At 35.6% G+C, this 19638-nt stretch overlaps 1 protein-coding gene across 7 annotated transcripts in view; it reads left to right on the top strand.

The window, feature by feature from the left end:
* Positions 1-19638, top strand: part of ASCC3 (activating signal cointegrator 1 complex subunit 3) — a 264221-nt gene that overhangs the window by 152707 nt on the left and 91876 nt on the right. For all 7 annotated transcript variants that reach the window (XM_084776931.1, XM_084776925.1, XM_084776929.1 and 4 more), the window contains 4 exons: positions 7448-7585; positions 7679-7799; positions 9206-9338; positions 12859-12984. In XM_084776931.1, the coding sequence (XP_084633057.1) occupies positions 7448-7585; positions 7679-7799; positions 9206-9338; positions 12859-12984 (518 nt within the window). The remainder of the gene's footprint in view (positions 1-7447; positions 7586-7678; positions 7800-9205; positions 9339-12858; positions 12985-19638) is intronic.

The raw sequence follows: 19638 nt of genomic DNA, 5'->3' as shown, positions 1-19638 counted from the left end.
TTGAAGGAAAGCAAATGAGAATTCTCCAAAGCTTTTTGCTCCCCCAAAAAAATGTACAGCAAAATCTGTTCAGTTATTCCCCGAAGTCCTGCAGGGCAGGTGGGGAACATCCAAAGTTCCAAAGCAGGAAGTAGAATCTCTCTGACTAGAGCAAGCCCAGTAAGGCATGTCGCTGGAGACAGCATGAAAACAAGTATGAGCAGTACAACAGAATGGTAATATCTTGTTAATTCAAATTAATCGACGAGAAGCCTACCTAACTTACATTGAACACTAAAAATTTTTGCTGGTTTTATATACTACTTTAAAGTAAATTCATGAAAGAAAAGTGATAAGTAAATCTTACCCTAGTTGCTTTTAGGGTTTTGTTTGTGATACATAGTATCAAACACAGTGCCACATACAGTGTAGGTAGGTAGGTGATTAATAAGCCTTTCCTATAAGAAAGATTATATAGATGACCAAATTGTATGGCACTATTTTGTGGGCTTCGCTGAATAAGGAGCCAGCAAGCTCCTTATTCACGGTTTTCTGTGACCTGACCTTGAACACGTTATGGATAGTTGCTTCCCAAGACTCCTGGGCCTTCCCCACCATGATGCCTTTGCATAGGAACTGTAAGACAAAACAAACCCTCCTCACTTAAGCTAGTTTGCTCAGGTATTTTGTCCTAGAAACAAGACTAATAACCAATGTAACAAGCTTCTACCACTGACTTACATCCTTGGTGCATTTTTATTTTCACTATGATAAAGAATTTGCTATGCTTAGTGCAGGGTGCCCTCAAGCTAAAGGTCCTCCTATGCTTGCTTCCAGAATAACTGGAAACACTATGCTGTTCTCTGACCCTGGGCCTATTCTCTGAATAAATTGGGCCTCAACCCTCTTTAAAAACCAAGGAAGCTCTTATGATGTGAATAATCTAGAAATGATGTGGAAAATAGGTTATCAGTGGACCTGCTGAGCATTGGACATTTGGATTCAGTTGGGGCTCAAGGGATATGGGTGTGATTATGAACATCAATTTTCATGCCTTAAGCCACAGAAGACAAGAAGAGAAGCTGTCTCTCTTTTTTCTTAGTTGGTATCATGCATGGAATTCTTTAAAGGAAAAATATCAAATCTGGTCATGAACTTGTAGAACATAGTTCTTATCCCAGTTTTCCAGATACAGAAAAAGCACAGAAAGATTGATTACTTTAGGTGATGCACAAAGCATGTCACAAATTGGACAAACACAGGGTAACAAACAGCCTGTGTTGTTTGGTTGGTTTTATTTTTTTTTTAATCTTGCAATATAGTAAGTGCTCACTAACAACATATTAACTTCAGATAAGATGGAAAAGTCAGGACGTAATAAAGAAAACTTGATGAAGAAAACTGTACAAGAACGAGGAACTGACAAGACTGCCATTTCACAATCGTAAGGAACTGAGAGGTGGTATTTGGTTTTAGTTTAGAAAGCTAGATAATTGAGATGTTCTTGTTTAGGCATAGGAACAGAACTATTCAAATACTAAAGAATATGTATATAATGCCAATAATCTGAATGTGTAGATTATTCCCCGGTGAGTAGATGATAATTACTCGTTGCATCTTAACCTGTTTTCTGCATACAGTCTAGAACAGTGAGGTCTGGGAAACACTGTAACTGCAAGTAGTCTCTCGTTCATGTAATAATGTGTGGGATACTGTGTTGAAGGTATGAATTCTATCCAGCAGTTCTAAGATCAGTACTGACTGCCCTCCATTAGTTACAAGACCCAAAATATGCTACGTAGCTGTTAAAGCCTCAATTTTCACATGTAAAAGGAATGGTAATAATTCTGTCCTCACAGGACTGCTGTGAGAAGTAAATGTGTTTAAAAAAATAAAAATAGGATCCTTAAAATATCCTGTTTTTAATATGTTAACTATTATGGATTGTGCCTGTGCTTAGAAAATACCGCCTTAAGAACATTAAAGACTAGAGTGCCCAATTGGAATCTGCAGATAGTCCAAAATCAGATAAGAGACATTCATCCTTTGTTAGTGTCATGGTTCTTCAGCATTGAGTATGCCATATAAATCAGCTGCCCCTGCTGAAAGCAATGAAGTAAACTTTGACATTATATATATGCTTAAGTTAACTCCCACTGTGCCTAGTGGCACATGCCTTTAATCCCAGGACTCGGAAGGCAGAGGCAGGGAGATCACTGTGAGTTCAAGGCCAGCCTGATCTGCAGAGTGAATTCCAGGACAGCCAAGACTACACAGTGAGACCCTGTCTCAAAGCAAAACAAAATGGGGCTGGAGAAATGGCTCAGTGGTTTAGAGCACCGCCTGCTCTTCCAGAGGTCCTGAGTTCAATTCCCAGCAACGACATGGTGGCTCACAACCGTCTATAATGTGATCTGGTGCCCTCTTCTGCAAATAAAGCACTCATATACAATAAATAATAAAAACAAAACAGAAAGTTAACTCCATAATTCCTTTTCAAATCAGTTTCTTCTGTGTTTCAAAAACACATATGGAAATATTCTCCAAGCATACACTAGAATCAGAGCCCTCTAAAAATGCAAATAAGCATTAAAGTTAGGATCAAAAGTAAATTTTCAGTCTTTACAGAAGGATTTTCTGCTAGTGATATAGGGAAATTATCTTAGAAATGTGAGTAATAAAAACATGTTAATATCTTCCCTGTAATTCAGTTTGTATATTATTATCAATAAGAAGTAGGCAAAAATAAAGATAATTTTTAAATGGTATTCTGTGTGATTGGGAGACATGGCAAATCTATTATTGTTTACTTTTTTTTTTTTTTTTTTTTTTGGTTTGGGTGCTTTTGTTTTGTTTTGTTTTTAGGTTTTTATTTACTTCTTTGTAATTCACATCTTCTTTGTGTATTTACTCCACATGGAATGTTTTTTTCTCTCAGCATTACCAGAGATTGAACCTATGGCTTTATATGCTAAAAGCAAGTTCTGTGTTGCTAAGCTTTGTCCACAGGCAGATTTATTTTTTAAATCACATATGTATAGGATTAAAATTATTGTTACAAATTGTTTAAGGTATGGTTGTATTTAGGCTTCAGAAAAGGCCAGGAAAGAATTGTAATTTTGTACTATTGTTGATTTTTTTGAAACTTTTACTCTGAATAACTATTGCTTGATATCTTTTCTGTTAGCAAGAATGTTGTATGTTGCTTCCTCTACTGTTAATTGCCCTCTCTTCTATCTGTGTGGTTCATCATAGAAAAATAGGTTAAGAAATTAATATTTGCAGGGAAAAAACAAGAGAATACTTCATTTGCCATTGGGAACAATGTGATCTGTTTAGTTCTGTTTTCAAAAGTCTTTGTAGCTTTCATGATTCTTCTGCTCAGTGCATCTTCTATCGAGCAGTTTAGACCACTGATAAGCATTATTCAGTGGCATATGGTCTGAGTCTGACATGCTTTGAAAAGAGTGCAGCTTTCTGATAATGAGGATTCTGTGAAAATGGGAAAACCAGCACAACAGATATGCTTTGAGTAGCTATGGGATTTTAGCATCTTGAAACAATATATCACACTCAAAGGGACAGAACTGGCCTGCACAGTCTGTTAGCTCATTCTTGTCCAATCTGGTCTCCTTTCTTTTGGAGCCAGCATTGTCATCAACTTGCTGAATTATATTCTGACTGGAATGTACTTTAGGCCCAGAGTAATGTATCTACTTAAATGGAATCCTATCTCTCTACAAAAGCTTTTTGAGTATAATAAATTTAAAATATAAAAAATTATATTAAGTTAAAGTAAATGGTTCAACAGCTTACATATGTGCCTCTGCTCCCATCCCCTAAAACAGATCACTCACTCCTTCGAAGAATACAGATCTGTTTCTCTTTTAGGTACAATATTGAATTTTTTTCTGTTTAACTATTAAGTGGTCTGACATATTTCAAAAGCTGTTTATTGAAAAAATACCTGTGGATTACAACAAATATTTATTAAACAGAAATAAATATTGGAATTGAAACATCCTATTGTTTTCATTGTTGTAGTTAGTCATAGTAGCATCCCATCTTACTAAGAGTTAAGCCTTCAGTCCTATGGCATCCATCTTTACATAATAAACAATGTGTCTTTTATTTGCCTAGAGTGGTACACAGTCTTGGAGAAATTGAAGTGGTAACCCAAATACTTACTGTGATTCTTATTCTATTGAATCAAAGTTGAAAAGAGTTACTGTATTGATTTAAAAATCAGTGATAAGTTTTTAATTTTAGACATAGTATTTTGTATTAACTGTGGTATTAGCAGTCGAGTGCATTGTATAAAGGATAATCTGTGGTAAGCTTTGTAAAGGACAGGCAAGTAGAAAGTGGTGAAGGAGTATCTATTAAAATGTTCGGCTTTGGCAGCCAGGCGTGGTGGCGCATGCCTTTAATCCCATCACTAGGAAGGCAGAGGCAAGTGATCTCTTTGAGTTCGAGGCCAGCTTGGTCTACAAAGTGAGTCTAGGACAGCCAAGGCTAGACAGAGAAACCCTGTCTCAAAAAAACAAAAAAAAAAAAGTGAAAAAAAAAAAAGGCTTTCAGTACATGAAAATTTCCCAATATTTTTGGTTCACTTAAAATGTTTGATCAAGATGAAACTCATTTTTAAATAGAATAACAAATATGTACAATTCCATGAAATATATTTTTAAATTCCTTCAGTCTAAGTAGTATTTCATGTTTAATTATTAGCATCTATAAATTTTACTTCTTGGTGTTCAGAAAATTTGAGATTCATCTCTAGAAACTGATAATAAATGAAGTTGTTTTTTTGTTATTGTCCTCTTGAGGATTTAAGGGATTTCCAGCTCAGATAGGAAAAGCTCTCTTTCTTGATTGATTTATGTGAACACGAGGTGGGGAGAGAGAGAAACAACTCTTCTTTCTACAAACCTATCACAGAGGTTTTGGTTTTTGAATGGCAAATGGCATATCACTTTTGAGGTATGATTGTTATGGGACCCTATAAATTACACAGTTCACATGTAACTTTGGAAACAAATTAAGAACATTTCTATGTTGTCTTTATTGTAGACAGTATACATATGCTAAGTTTCAGAGAAATTTTATTTGTTATGTTCACAGATAAATGTACAAATGCTATTAGTTATAAGACTGTTAGTTATATATTATGGACTGCTAATACACTGCAGCTAACACAGTAAAAGTTGATAAATAACATTTCTAATGTGTATTTCTTCAAAGTACTATCTACTCAATGCTTGGTTTCTGTAAACTACTATTACTAGTAAACTTTCCCTTTCTATTTATGTATTATTAATATTTGAATACTTTCCCACATTTTAAATTTCTACAAGTGTTTAATTATGAAAACAAAATGAGTAGAAATAGAAGCAACCATTCCTTGTATAGGTAATGTGGGCTTATGTATTTTTCTAAACTGTAGCAGCTAGATAGAGGTCCTGATTTTTGAGATGCTTAACTTACGCACACCCAAGGAGGAAATGGATGCAGGTTTAATAGAAGTTGCATGATAGAAGTTGTCAGTACTAGAAGAAAACAAACTAAAATCTAAAGACAGTATTATTTATATTTCCATCACAAGCACGTAAAATTGTACATGTTACTTATACCAAGGGCTCCCTCCCTTATTGAGTACTAGTGGCATGTAGTGGTAAGGCTATAGGGATAATTAAATTAGCCTTTAAAGGGTGTGATGTTGAATGGTCATGACTAGAAAATCTTCCTGTGCTGTTCCTGAGGTTACTCTCTGCTTTAGGCTAGAGAAGATCACTAAACAGAAGAGATTGGACTTTCTGTTTAGTACTTTATGAGGAAAAAAAATTATTAGAAAATAAAATCTTTTTTTATTGCCATCAAATTTGTGTTGCACTGATTATTTCCAATATACAATGAAGAAGAGCATACCGAAGAATTTTTATAAAATGTATTTCAAAAAGCATGTAGACATGTGAAACTTAACTGAGCTAAGTAAAGATTAGGTGTCAACATTGTAAAAATACGAAACCTACCCAGGCACAGTAGCACACATCTCTAATTCCAGCTCTTGTGGAAGTAGGGGCAGGCAGATCATATGAGGTCAAGGCAAGTCCAGACAGCCGAGGCCACACAGAGAAACTCTGTCTCAGGAAGATAAAAAAAAGGTACAAAACTTAGAATATGTAATCATTTTTAATATATTAAAAGCTCTAAGCCGTGCATCGTGATGCACACCTTTAATCCCAGCACTTGAGAGGCAGTGGCCAGCGGATCGCTGTGAGTTCGAGGCTGGCCTGGTCTACAGAGCGAGTCCAGGAGAGCCAAGGCTACACAAAGAAACCATGTCTCAAAAATAAATAAATAAATAAATAAATAAATAAATAAATAAATAAATAAAACCTCTAAAATTAGAAATGTATAGTCTAACTTTGATATAGCCAGTTTATTTGATAGAATAGATACTTTGTTTAGGAACAAATTAAAACCATAATAGAGTTGCAGGTAAATGTATATATTACAGATATTTGAGGGAAAAAACCTAAGTGAACTATAAGTGAATATTATAAACTGTGAATGGATCAAATTATTTTAAGTAATAAATAAAATGAAGTTTGAAAAGCTAGATAAGAATGTATTATTATGGACAGAGGGTTGGTACCCATAAGCACAAAGAGCTAGATACACATCAATAAGAAAAAGAAAACCATCACATCTACTTAAAAGAAAAAAAAACCAAGGCATTTAGCTTCACTGCTCATCAAAGCATAATCGATCTGATTGCTTTTTAGTGATCAAAAATTTTCAGACTCTGATATGATTTTATGAGCTTTTATGGGAGAAAAGTTTGGAATAGATATCCTTCAAGTATCTTCAAACATTTTTAACCATTGGCAATTTACATATAAGGCTAGTAGTAGCTATTATTACATGGTTTTAATGGGGCTAGGTTAAATACATATATAAGATTACTGATGTTTACAGAAAAAGAAACTAAGGCTCAGAGAAGTCATGTGACTTCCTTAGTGGGTACTAAATTCATTATGAAAACTGTTGGAATAATGTCTGTCTGGAAGGATAATATCAGATTTCTTTTTTTTTCTGCATTTTCTCAATTTTAAACATAGTTCCAAGAAGATAGTTTTTTAATATAATAAGATACTGAGCCTTTTTAGAAAATGTTATATCCTTTTAAATAGTCTTTAATCATTAAAGGGAGCTTCTGTTTATCATGTATTTTTCTCTTATTACATAATATTAAAATGGATAGTATAGAAAATATGTTTTTACAAAGTAGGAATTCTTTTCACTTTACCCAGGTTTAATGAAAACAATAAAGGGGCTATATATTTATTCCCATAAAATATCATTAAAAGAAAACAAAGCCTCAGTGTTAATCATATGAAATCGAAATGCATGAATATTTTGAAATCAATTCATCTATGTCTTGGATTTATGCTTGCATTTACAGATGGAGAACATCATTGGAACAATGCGAGATTCCAACCTAAAGTTGACTCTAGCTTTTGGAATAGGCATGCATCATGCTGGGCTGCATGAAAGAGACCGAAAAACTGTAGAAGAGCTGTTTGTAAATTGTAAAGTTCAGGTACTTTTTCCCCCCTCCCTCATGAGCACATATTTAAAAGTAATAAAGAAATTCTATTTTACTTAGCTGTAAGACATTATCTTTATCTTTTAGGTTCTCATTGCTACAAGCACGTTAGCATGGGGTGTAAACTTTCCAGCTCACTTAGTAATTATTAAGGGAACTGAATATTATGATGGAAAAACAAGACGTTATGTGGATTTTCCCATCACAGGTAATTTTTCTTACTATAAAGATATATTAAGCTTATATTTTATCCTTAGCAGTTTATGTTAATATAAATTAAATTTTGGGAATTCATCCCCTTTAATTATATAATAAACAAGTTAAGAGTTGTTCATTTTCAGTACATATGCTTCAGAAAATATTGAACTTGCCTTTTTCCTTTAACTTCCCAGTTCATTAATAATCAAAACCATAGTTAGTGGTTTCAAATTCATAAATACAAGTACTGGTTAATAACGGTTAGAGACAATAAATTTTGATTTAATACTACAATTAACAGATTTTAGAAGCGAAATAGTTTTAAAATTATATAGTACTGCAAAGGTTCCTACAGATTATAAAAGAAAGAAATTTTATTCTCTGGGAGGATGAAAGATAAGAATTAAACAGATTTCTTTTCCAGGGTGATCAAATAAACAAATGCCCTAACAGGAGAGGTTTTCCTATATGGGCCTTACTTCTCTCTTTATAGAGTTAAAATAGAGATATTATTTATTTTGTTTGTGTATACATGCTCACATTGTGGGGAGGTGAGCACAGCAGCAGTGTGTGTAAGTACATGCCGGTGGAGGCCAGAAGTTGATACCAGCTGTCTCTCTTAGTCACTCTCTACTGTTACTTACTAAAGCAAGGTCACTTGCTGAACCCCATGGTTATCCTAGTCTAGTGTCCAGCTTATCCTGGGGACCTTGTCTCTGCCTCCCAAGTGCTGAGATACAGACAGGTTGCCATAGCTTTTATGTTAGTGCTGGGCTCCAAAACTTCTGTCTTCATGGTTCTGCAAGTTTTTTATCCACTGAGCCATGTCCACTGGACCAAAAATAACATAGCATCTTATAGCATCTTAAATCATGTAACTCAAGATAAATTTATTTCACAAATAGTATAAGCTACATTTTCAGAGTTCAGACTTAAAGCCAAGCGTGGCACACGCCCATAATTCCATAATTCAGGAAAGCAGAGGAAGGCAGATCTCTTGAGTTTGAGGCCAGGCTGGTCTATAAAATGAGTCGAGGACATCCAAGGCTACACAGAGAAACCCTGTCTCAAAAAACAAAACAGAAAAAGAATTCAGATAGGGGGAAGAGGAAGGAAATATAGGACCTGGAGGAGACAAGGGAGGGTATACAATTAGGATGTAAGGTGAATAAATATTAAAAAACAAAAGAATTTCTAAGTAAAAATTTAAATCAACATATATATGTATACTCACACAAATCATGTCTGTATATGTGTATATACTATATAAGTTAGGAAACAGTCCTAATTACCAAAGGATCACATAGTTCTTACTCTATTGTCTGTTAGTTCTTGCTGTTAGAAACATGCCCTAATTGGTAACTGTACCTCATGCTCGGTGTCACTGCAGAATGCTTCTTATTCTCTCCTCCATAGATGTGCTGCAGATGATGGGGAGAGCTGGGAGACCTCAGTTTGATGACCAGGGCAAAGCAGTAATTCTAGTTCATGATATAAAAAAAGATTTTTATAAAAAATTTCTTTACGAACCTTTCCCAGTAGAATCAAGGTAAGTTTGGTTTTCAACTAATGTAAAATTTTTCATTTTCATAATGAGTTGGTGCTTTTCTGGTTATTTTTTTATTAAAATTAAGGTTTGTCATAAAATGTGTTTTGATTATATTATTTCCTACCCCCCAACTCCTCTGAGATTATCCCCACCTCCCACCCACCCAACTTCATGTTCCTGCAACCTCCCTCCTTCTCTGTCTCCCTCTTTCTCTCAAAAGAAACAAAAGCACTAATAGAGAAGCTATTTGCCATTGATACATCTTGGGAATGGAGAAATAGGTTCTCACCAGTGAAGTGACACTGTGTGTTCACCACATTCTTGGAAATTCATAGTGCCTAGGAATAATTGCCCAACACATAACAGACTCTGTACTTGATTTTTATTGGTTTTTCTTTTTGTCTTTTTGTTTGTTTGTTTGTTTGTTTTGTTTTGTCTTAAGGATGTTGGGGCTTGTTCCATTTTATTTTCTTTGGGTATTTTTTGTCCTGACTATGCTTTACTAAAAGTAGCAGAACTTTGCTCTGAGATAACATGTAGCTGTTATTATTAAAATGATAATTCTAAAAATTGCTGTATGCTGTATGCACTGATCCATTAGCTCTGGCACCAGGTTGAATTCTGAGCTGTGCTACATACTTGCTTTGAGCAATGTGTTTCCCTCCTCATGTGTAAAGTGGGGTTGGTAGCAATTCTAGCTAGCTCATTTTTTTTGTAGGGATCAGCTGAATAGTGCTTGGAATCATTATCTTTGGTGAAGAAAGCATTCAATACAGTGTTAGTTTTCTGAGCAATTTGTATTTTACTTGGTTTGGTTTTAGCTACTTTTTGCAATAAATAATGTCCATAATAAGGAGGCATGTAATTAACAGTTTATTTTGCAGATCATGAGAAATTCAAGAATTCTTTTCCACACTACCTGTAACTGCAGCTCTAATAGAACGCTGTAGTCTCTTCTGGCCTCCAAGTACGCCACATTCACATGCATCACACATACACACACACACACACACACACACACACACACACACTGACAGACAGAAACATACATGTATGCACAGGGACATGCATGCAAACATAAGAATAAAATACATCTTAAGATAAGAATAAACATTTATTAAAGACTTCAGCAGTTCCTGAAGTTGGTGGTTACTTTTGGTTTGCTTGCTTTGGCTTTTATGTGTTTGTTGTCTTGAGGATTGAACCTGGGCCTGAGGCATGCTAGGCCCTACCACCACAGTATATCACTGGCCTTCTTGCTTTTTATGTTGAAACAGGGTTTTATTAAGTTATCTGGAACTCACGAAGTAGCGCAGGAAGGCCTTGACCTCGCAGTTTCCATGCCTTTGCCCCCTCCCCTGAGAACCTGGAATCACAGGATACACCACCAGACTCTGCTGTTTGACAGTATGCTTGTGTTTTCCAAAGATGAAGAAAATATATGTTTATGTCTTAATATCAGCATTAGAAAAATATCGTATGTGTTAAAAGGATAGTAAGATATTATGAACAATTCTATACAAATGATTTTTACAGTTTAGCTCAAAGAGTAAAATATATTTTTTAAAAATTGTTGAAACTGACACAATACAAAAGAAAATATAAATTATCACTGTCTGATCTTTCAAAGCAATTAAATTCAGCATCTAGAATTGTTTCATAATGAAATCCTTGGACTCATACTTCACTGTTGAATTCTTCATATTGAAGGAATACTCTCGTTCATAAATGAGTATTCTCCTAGTAATAGAAAAGATAGGGTTTTCAGAGTATGGTGGTGCATGTTTTCAATCCCAGCATTCACGAAAATCTGTGTAAGTTCGAGGCCAGCCTGACTACATGGTATATTCCAGGCTAGCCAGGACAAGACTACATACTGAGAACCTGTACGAGTCAGAGGAGAGATGAAAAGTACCAATAGGTATAACTTTCTAGTTGTTGTATGGAGTCAGAATAACTCAGAAGCTAAAGTTCTGTAAGGAATCTTTTTATGAACTTAGCAGACTTGTGTATCTTTTAAATGAATACAGAAATCCAAAACAAAACATCACTAAGTTAAACTCAGCAATATATGCGATAGTAACAAGTACAATTTATTCTATAAATGCAAAAGTTGTTTTCTGAAAACAAGTGAATCTAATTCACCACAAAAACAAGTGAGATGCATCATGAGTAGCCCTGATGTATCTTTAATGCATTTGACATAGCACACACATTTGTAACAAAACTAATTTACCAAGAGCATTATACAGCCAAAAGATAATTTTTTAGTGCTATGACCATTGCTAATATTGTATATCATAGAAAATTTCATTGTTAATTTAGTTCTCTGTTAATGCACATTTTGCAATCGAGTTTTCTCCTCTTAAAATATATATATATATGCACACATACGCACACACACATGCATGTTTTGCCTGGATGTATGTCAGGGCACTGTATGCCTGGCATGCCCTAGGAAGCCCTGGAGTTAGTAGTCTGCTGAAGTGCCTTATGGTACCAGCAACTGTGGTTGGGTCCTCTGCATGGACCACTACTGAGTTGTCTCTCCAGCCCCACAGCCTGTCACATGTGTAATGTGACAGTGAGGCATTTTACCATTCTGATATGCATGTAAATGTTTTTCTATCAGAATGTGATGAAGAAATGAAATTGCTAGATTATAGTCAGCCACCAAGTAGATACTGCCAGTACTTTTTCATGCTGACTATCGTTTTTCTTCTGTTACAAGTACCTTGAGATTGATGTAAAGAACATTTTTTAATTGGGTTTGTTTTTAGTCTCTTCATGTCTTTTGCAAAAACAAATTGAGTACTTGGATATGTTCCTATGTAATTATTGAGCCTATAGAGAAGGGGCTTTGGTTTCTTTTTTCTGTTTTACATGAGAAACTAAATTAATTAGCATGTTTTCCCCAGTCTTTAAATACATCCGATCACCTTTGTATATGCCACAGTACCTAATAGAATGCTGTTTTATTTTTCTAAGCATTTAATACTCACTGGATGAATGAAGGGACTAGCTTTGCTTTCTTCTATCATCCCTGTCTTACCAGTTCTCTTGTAATTTTCACATGTTCCTCGTTTCACTCACATGGTTCCTGTCTTGACTTTCTCTGTAAGTTTCTAGCTCCCTTCTTCCATCTAGCTTGTGTCTTATGCAGATTATTACTTAAGATATTCTAGAGAAATGATGTATTGCTATAGTACTCTATGACTGTGTTCCTGTTCTTGTGAAAAATACAGCATACTTTTTTTTTAACAAGAAAGAAAAGAAAGTATATATGTGCTAGTTAACAATATGTTCTTAAGTTCATGGTTCTGAGTGATGAATTTGTAACAACTTTTAACATTTGCAACCAAATAATCGGTTAAAAATTATTATAAATTACACACAGTTATTATACTAATACATAAATTATGCAAATCCACTTCTCTAGTTTAGAAAATAAAAATCTCAATCTTGAAAGAGATAAGTGTTTATTGTTCATTGTATTTCTTGTCCCTTTTTCAATATGTAGCTTATTAGGAGTGCTCTCTGACCACTTAAATGCAGAGATTGCAGGAGGTACAATAGCATCAAAGCAAGATGCAATGGATTATATTACCTGGACTTATTTTTTCCGACGTCTTCTCATGAATCCCAGGTAGGTGTGGGGCTCTTTGAAAGGGCAGTTGTAAATCCTATGCACAGAAAGGACAAGTACTTAAACTCCAAATATGGCAATGGTTTTTAAGTTCTTGGGACATTCTAGAGATGCAAGTCAGGCAGAAAATCAGATAATGTTTCATATGGTCATATTAGAGGAACACATGATTGATTGTATGCATTTACTATTATTTGAATTGCTGTGGGATAATTTTCCTATGCAGTTAGGAGACAATCACTGGAAGTCATTAAAAAATCTCTTTTGTTCTGCCACCCTGTGCCATTTTTGTTTTTCAATATCTGAAAATGTTGCCTCTTGATGAATGCTATTTATTTTGTGCACTACCTTTTGGTTTGGACTAAGCAGAAGTTTCCTCACATACCTTTTTTTACAATATTACTGAAGCAGCAGTGTTCTCTTCTTATCAGATGGTGTCATGTTCTTCTCCAGAGGTTCTTTTTGTATCTACTTATCACCTGGATCTGAGGAGCTTCAAGGTATATTGCTGATGAGTCTGCTTCACCATGTTACAGTTGTATTATTCTATAAGCAGATGAATGCTACAACACAGACTCCACCAGCATTTCATTCTTACTGTGCTTAAAGCTACACTAATCATCAACCTATCAAAATTCTCTAATTTTGTTTTCTTCTGGTGCTGTTACTCCTCATCATTTTGCCTTTACTTCAGAAACGATAGTTTTTCCTTTTTCTTTACCTAATTTCAGTCACTTTTTCCCTCCTTCTGGTCCTATCCCATTCTAGTCTTCTTTGTATTCCATCAAACAGTATTTATCAGTTGTTGATTATGTAGAAAATGTAAATTATATATGTGTGCTTTGTTTTGTTTTAAGATAATGAATAAGACATTTCCCAGGAATTTTGGTTTAAATTGGTCTGGCTTCATTTTCTTAATTTTATAGTGAGGAAATCTACATATAGCCATAATAAATAGTAGTAATTAGAGCCAGAACTAAAAGTGGTAAACAGTGGTGAATTTTTAAACAGAAATTATGTAGGTCTCTGATCCAAAGAACTTAGGGTATCAGTGACTTATGTGTCTCCTGTTCACCCATGATTGTGGTCATCCATGTAAATCAACATGTGTTACAGAGTTCATGTTGCCTCACAAGTTGTCTGATGGCCAGCATACTGAAGAGGAAGTTTAGGGACTGGTTGTCCAAAGAGTTCATCATCTTAATGACCTGGCTTAGAGAAGTTTCTGCTGTGGCAGGTGTTTTCCCTGCTTCCTTGACCTGTAGGACATTTCCCAGAGGTACTGGAAGCCATAGAAGAATATATTCACTCACAGCAGCTTCAGTAAACAGGTTCCTCTCCTTTGGGGTTTTTGTTGCCACTGTCGATCCTGTGTGCTATATCCTCTCCAGCCCTCATAGCCAGCCAAGCTGTAGTAGTCTTAAATATTCTGATTACATTTTGATGAATGCTACTTCAACTGATTTTTAGGATGCAAATGTATCTACTCTTGTCTTTCCGTACATGTGTGCTTGTTCCTTTAGTAGCTACCTAAGTCAGTGTTTGAGATGACTTTGGTTAGAATAAAGCTATCATTATTCTGTAGTACAAACCTATTCCCAAATTTTCTATGTCATTTAATCAGGCCAGAATACAGAAATGATTTGTTTTGGTTTTTTTCTTTTTTATTAGCTTTGTTGATAAAGTGCTTGCAGGACACCACAATGTCCCAAATTCCAGCTACAGGTCTATCTGGTTTTAAGATGCATTAGTCAAGAAAACAAAGCTTTTGCTTTGCTGTGATGATTAAGCATTGTGGACTGTATAGGCTAAGGATTTGGCTTTCATTCTGGGTAAAATGGATACCATTGCAATGTTTCAGCACAGGACATGGTTGGAATCTCTTCGTGTTTGTCATAAATTAGGTCAGTTATAATAATAAATCCTGTCCGTCGTTTATATTTCCCTGCTTTAAGATAGAAATTCTGTTCTGGGACTCACCATATAAACCAAGCTGGTCTCAAAGTTACAGAAATAACCCCCATCTGTGCCTGCCCAGGGCTGTGTTCAAAGGTGTGCCCCACCACACACAGTTAAGATCCATTTTTAAAAACCAAACTAATCCTCTATTTATTGCTAGCTATGTAGAAAATTAAAATGGGAGTTTTAAAATATATAAAACTGGCTGTTAAGGTTGGGAAGTTGTACAAGAGGATATAACCAGGAGTACTACAAGGTTGAGGCCATGTTGGCTTACATAGTAAGACTGTGTGTCAAAGCAAGCAAGGAAGCATAATAGCTTCAGAATTAACATGCAAAACAAAGTGCCATCAGGTGAGCCTAGATGAGCGCAAATATTTCCAGGATCTATGGAGGAAGAAACAGTCCTACATGATGCTGTAACTACGACCAGCTGTCTACAGTACACAGGCTTCCCACTTCATACACCCCCTCCCCCGATAAAGCACAAAGGCTGAGATATAAGGCCAAGCAAGGTTACATCATATGCTGTGCACTGTGGTGGCCACAAATGCCCAGTGAAGGGTGCAACTTATGGCAAGTTTGTCCATTGTGGTGGTAACCAGTTAATGGCCTTGGAAAGGGCTCTCACCACACAGCCTGGAGAATATGCTGTACTCTTCAGCTCCACTGTTACCACTAATACACCTAATGTTTGTTAAATTCATACCCAGTAAACAGCTTCAGGCAGTCATGTCTGCTTAATATATTATTTGTTAAAACTAGTCTGTAGATTGCCATGAATGCTTTGTGGAAGTACAGCAATTAAGGTGCAGTAATGTTAGAAGTATACAAGTGATAGTATATCTTGTTTCTGACAAACTTACTGTCTTTGCATTATCTATTTAGGGGACTAAGTATATGTTTTTATGCCCACCATGTGATATCCTTTGTGTAAAATCCTGTAAAAGTTAGAGGACATCCTTTCCTGTCTCTATGACTCCTGCTACAAGAGTCTATTAACAATATTCTGCTATACTTGCAGACAGGAGCCTAGCAGATTTGTCTTCTGAGAGGCTACACCCAACAGCAGTTTGAAACAGATGCTGAGACTCACAGCCAAACATTGGGCGCTGTGTATGGAGTCTTGTGGAATAGAGGGAGGAAAGATAAAATGACCTAGAGGTGTCAAGAGCTCCATAAGAAGGCAAACAGAGCAGACAAACCAGGACCCAGAGGGCCCTGTGGAGTCTGAAGCACCAACCAAGGATCATGCATGGACTGGACCTAGGTCCTCTACATAGATGTTAGCAGACGGGCAGCTCAGGCATCATGTAGGTCCACTAATAAGGAGAGTGGGGCAGGGTCTGACATGGACTCTGCTGCCTGCCTTTTGATCACTTCCCTTTTGTAGGACTGTTGCCAGGCCATAGGAGAGAAGGATGAACTCTTTCTTGATGCAGAGGGGTGGGTGGGGAAGGGAGCTCCCCTCTTCTGAAGAATAGGGGATATGGAAAGAGGGAGGGAGGGAGGGTGAAAATGGGAGGAGAGGAGGAATGTGGCTATGATCAGGATGTCCAGTAAATAAATTAATTAATAGGAAAAATAGAATATTTGCATGGCTAATGGAATATCTTGGGAAAGAGGGCCAAGTACGACCATATATGTTTTATACAAATATTAGATATATGAGCTGGAAATAATTTCATGCAAAACTTCTTTAGTGTTTCTACATTTTTATTACAATTTGTCACACGAGATGAGGTATGGAAATTTTTGCTTGTGATATCATATGGATCCTCACAAATTTTGAAAATTTGGAGCACTCTATATTTTGGTTTTCATATCAGGAATATTCAGCCTGTACAAACAAAAAAATTAAGAATAGGGAAAAACTCTAATGATTTCAGAACTTAAAAGTTATTCCAGTGAAAAATGAAATTGAAACATTAAGTGGACTGGAACAAGAAAAAATAAATGTTACTTAACAAACAAACCAAACCACAGATCCGTAGAGGTTTTTTTCTTTATTGTAAAAGCTTCAAGAAAAGAGTTAAGAAATGAAATACTAGACATTCATCTTGAGAAACTAGGTAAATAATAAGAAAATACAAATGCCAGAAAGGGGCTTATGAACATAAAATTTAAAGCAATGAGGGACAAAGCATGGGTTAGTAATAATGTTTTGGAATTTATTCATGTCTAACATGCTATTTCAAGGTCTTAACTTGGTACCACTCTCACTTCCCTTAATAAACAAATAACAGACTCAGGAGATGTGACAGTTTCCCCACAGTAGCTCAGCTCAGAGCAGCAGAAACAACTCTGCTGTCTCTCCCATTTTCTTCCACCAAACCTATTACCAAGTCCAGAAGACAAACATCCCCACCTCTCTTCTTGCTACTGTGCTAAAAGAGTTCTTTGTGGAACCATGCCCAACAGTTTGGGCTATTTAATGCTTTCCCATCCTGAACATTGTGTTTTCAATCCATATACCATTACAGCTACATAAAAATAAAAACTATACCCAAAGTCAACAGTTAACATTTTAATAAGGTGTAAATAAACTCTGATATTGTTTCTGATGGATTTTTTATAAACATTTGTCTGTAAGGTAAATTTTATCTTTTAATAATTTTTAACAAATAAGCATTTATACATACAGGGTAAAATTTAAGATACTTAAGTACATCTATATGTTATGAAATCAGTATAGCAAGAATAATTCATATCTTCCAACTTATAATCGTTTCGTTACGGTAATAACTTCAAAGTCTATTATTTAATTCGGTTTCAAGTATTATTTGCTAAAGTCACCCTGCTGTGCAGACTACCAGCACACAATCTTCCTAATCACTGAAACTTTGCATTATTCTACCAGTATTTCATCTTTCACTCTTTGCCCTCCCTTCTAAAATCAGCAAACTGTTTTCAAATTCTGAACATTAATGTACCATGCAGACTCATCCAGTTCACTGAGAATACATTTCATTCTTTTTAACAGCTGAGCAGTATTTTTGTGTTTATGTGCTACTTATGTATTTGTTCATTCATTTGATGGGTGTTTAGATTATTTCTCTTTCTTAGATGCTGTGGAAGATGCTGAGATGAGCTTGGTAGTGCAGAGTAGTTCAGGATACAGGATTCCATTAGACACTTAGTTATGGTTTTATTGCTATGAAGAGACACCATGACCAAGGCAGCTCTTATAAACGCAAATGTTTAATTAGGGCTGGCTTACAGTTTCAGAGGCTTAGGCCATTATCATCATGATGGGAATCATGGCAATGTGAAAGCAGACCTGGTACTAGAGGAGCCAAGAATCTTGATCTGCAGGCTGCAGAGGGAGACTATCTCCTGCAGGCTCTCATTCCACACTTGGTGGAGCTTGTGCATAGTAAACTTCAAAAACCACCGCACAGTGGCACACTTCCTCCAACAATGGCTAATGGACTATCTTGGGATATTCAAGGCCACATCGCCTAATAGAGCCACTCCTTGTAGGCCAAGCATTCAAACACGTGAGTCTGTGGGGGCCAAACCTATTCAAACCACAACAGATATGTAACCAGTACAGCTGGTTCTTATTAACTTTGTTTTTATTGTTTTTGTTTTGTTTTTAGTTTTTTTTTTATTAATTTGTTCATATTACATTTGTTTTTAGTTTTATGGAAAATTTCCATACTGTCTTCCAAAATAACTGTACTAATTTATATTCCCATCAACAGTATGAGAGCAATCCCTTTATTTGACATCCTCATGACTGACTTTGATTATATTTTGTTATTATTTTCTCTGTTAAAATCATCTATCCCCAGTGCTTAGCACAAAAGCATAGAAGTTGAAGAAACAGGCAAATTTCTTTAAAAATTAGTTTTCTCATATTAATAGCTGTATAATGTATAATTTTAATTATTTTCTTAGTGCTTCCTTTCATCCAGTGGCATAATTGAGATTTGGCTTATCTTGGTTGGGAAGGATGTGCATATGCAAGCTAGCTTCTGTGTGTACATATGTATGTGTGTGTGTGCGCGCGCCTTTGTGTATGCCTGAGTGACAAGTTTATTTACCCATAGAAAAGAAATACCTTTTCCAAAAGAGAGTCCTTTATAGATAAATAAGAATGACTTGATTGTTCTACCCTGTTTAACTAATTGTGCCACCACTATAATGCTATCACTATACCACACTAGCCATTGTTCCTGGCTTGCTAGCCATGTTTCTGTTTATATTCATACATGTGTCTAAGTACATATGCATGTATTATATATGTGCATGTGAATATACTATCATTCTAATGTGTTTACACACATATATTCTTTTCATAAAATAGAAGCTATTCAAAATTGAATTTGTGGTTCAATTTATATTTCCAGTTTCACTCTGCTTTTTAATATATCTAGGCAAAAATGAGGCCTTTTCAGCTGTCCCTGAGCGCTCTTCTATTATTGTGTCATTATTACGGCTGCATAATCTGAACATAAAAAACATGGTGTTATAATAAATGACTTCCAAGCACTGACAGTTACTGCAGTGGCATTTCAGTACTGATGGAAATTTTCCCAGCAAGCTATCTGGCCAGGTTTACATAAACCAAAAAGGAAATGGCTACACTGGTCACATTAAATCCAAACTGCTGTAACTTTGTCTCAATTTCACTTTACTATAAAACCTCTTTCATTCCTAGATGGTGAAATTTCATCTGTTTTAAAGTTG

Source organism: Acomys minous (genome assembly GCF_964271855.1).
Source record: "Acomys minous genome assembly, chromosome: 3".
Lineage (NCBI taxonomy): Eukaryota > Metazoa > Chordata > Mammalia > Rodentia > Muridae > Acomys > Acomys minous.
Note: the sequence above shows the minus strand (reverse complement) of the source record. Positions and strands in the feature narration are given on the sequence as shown.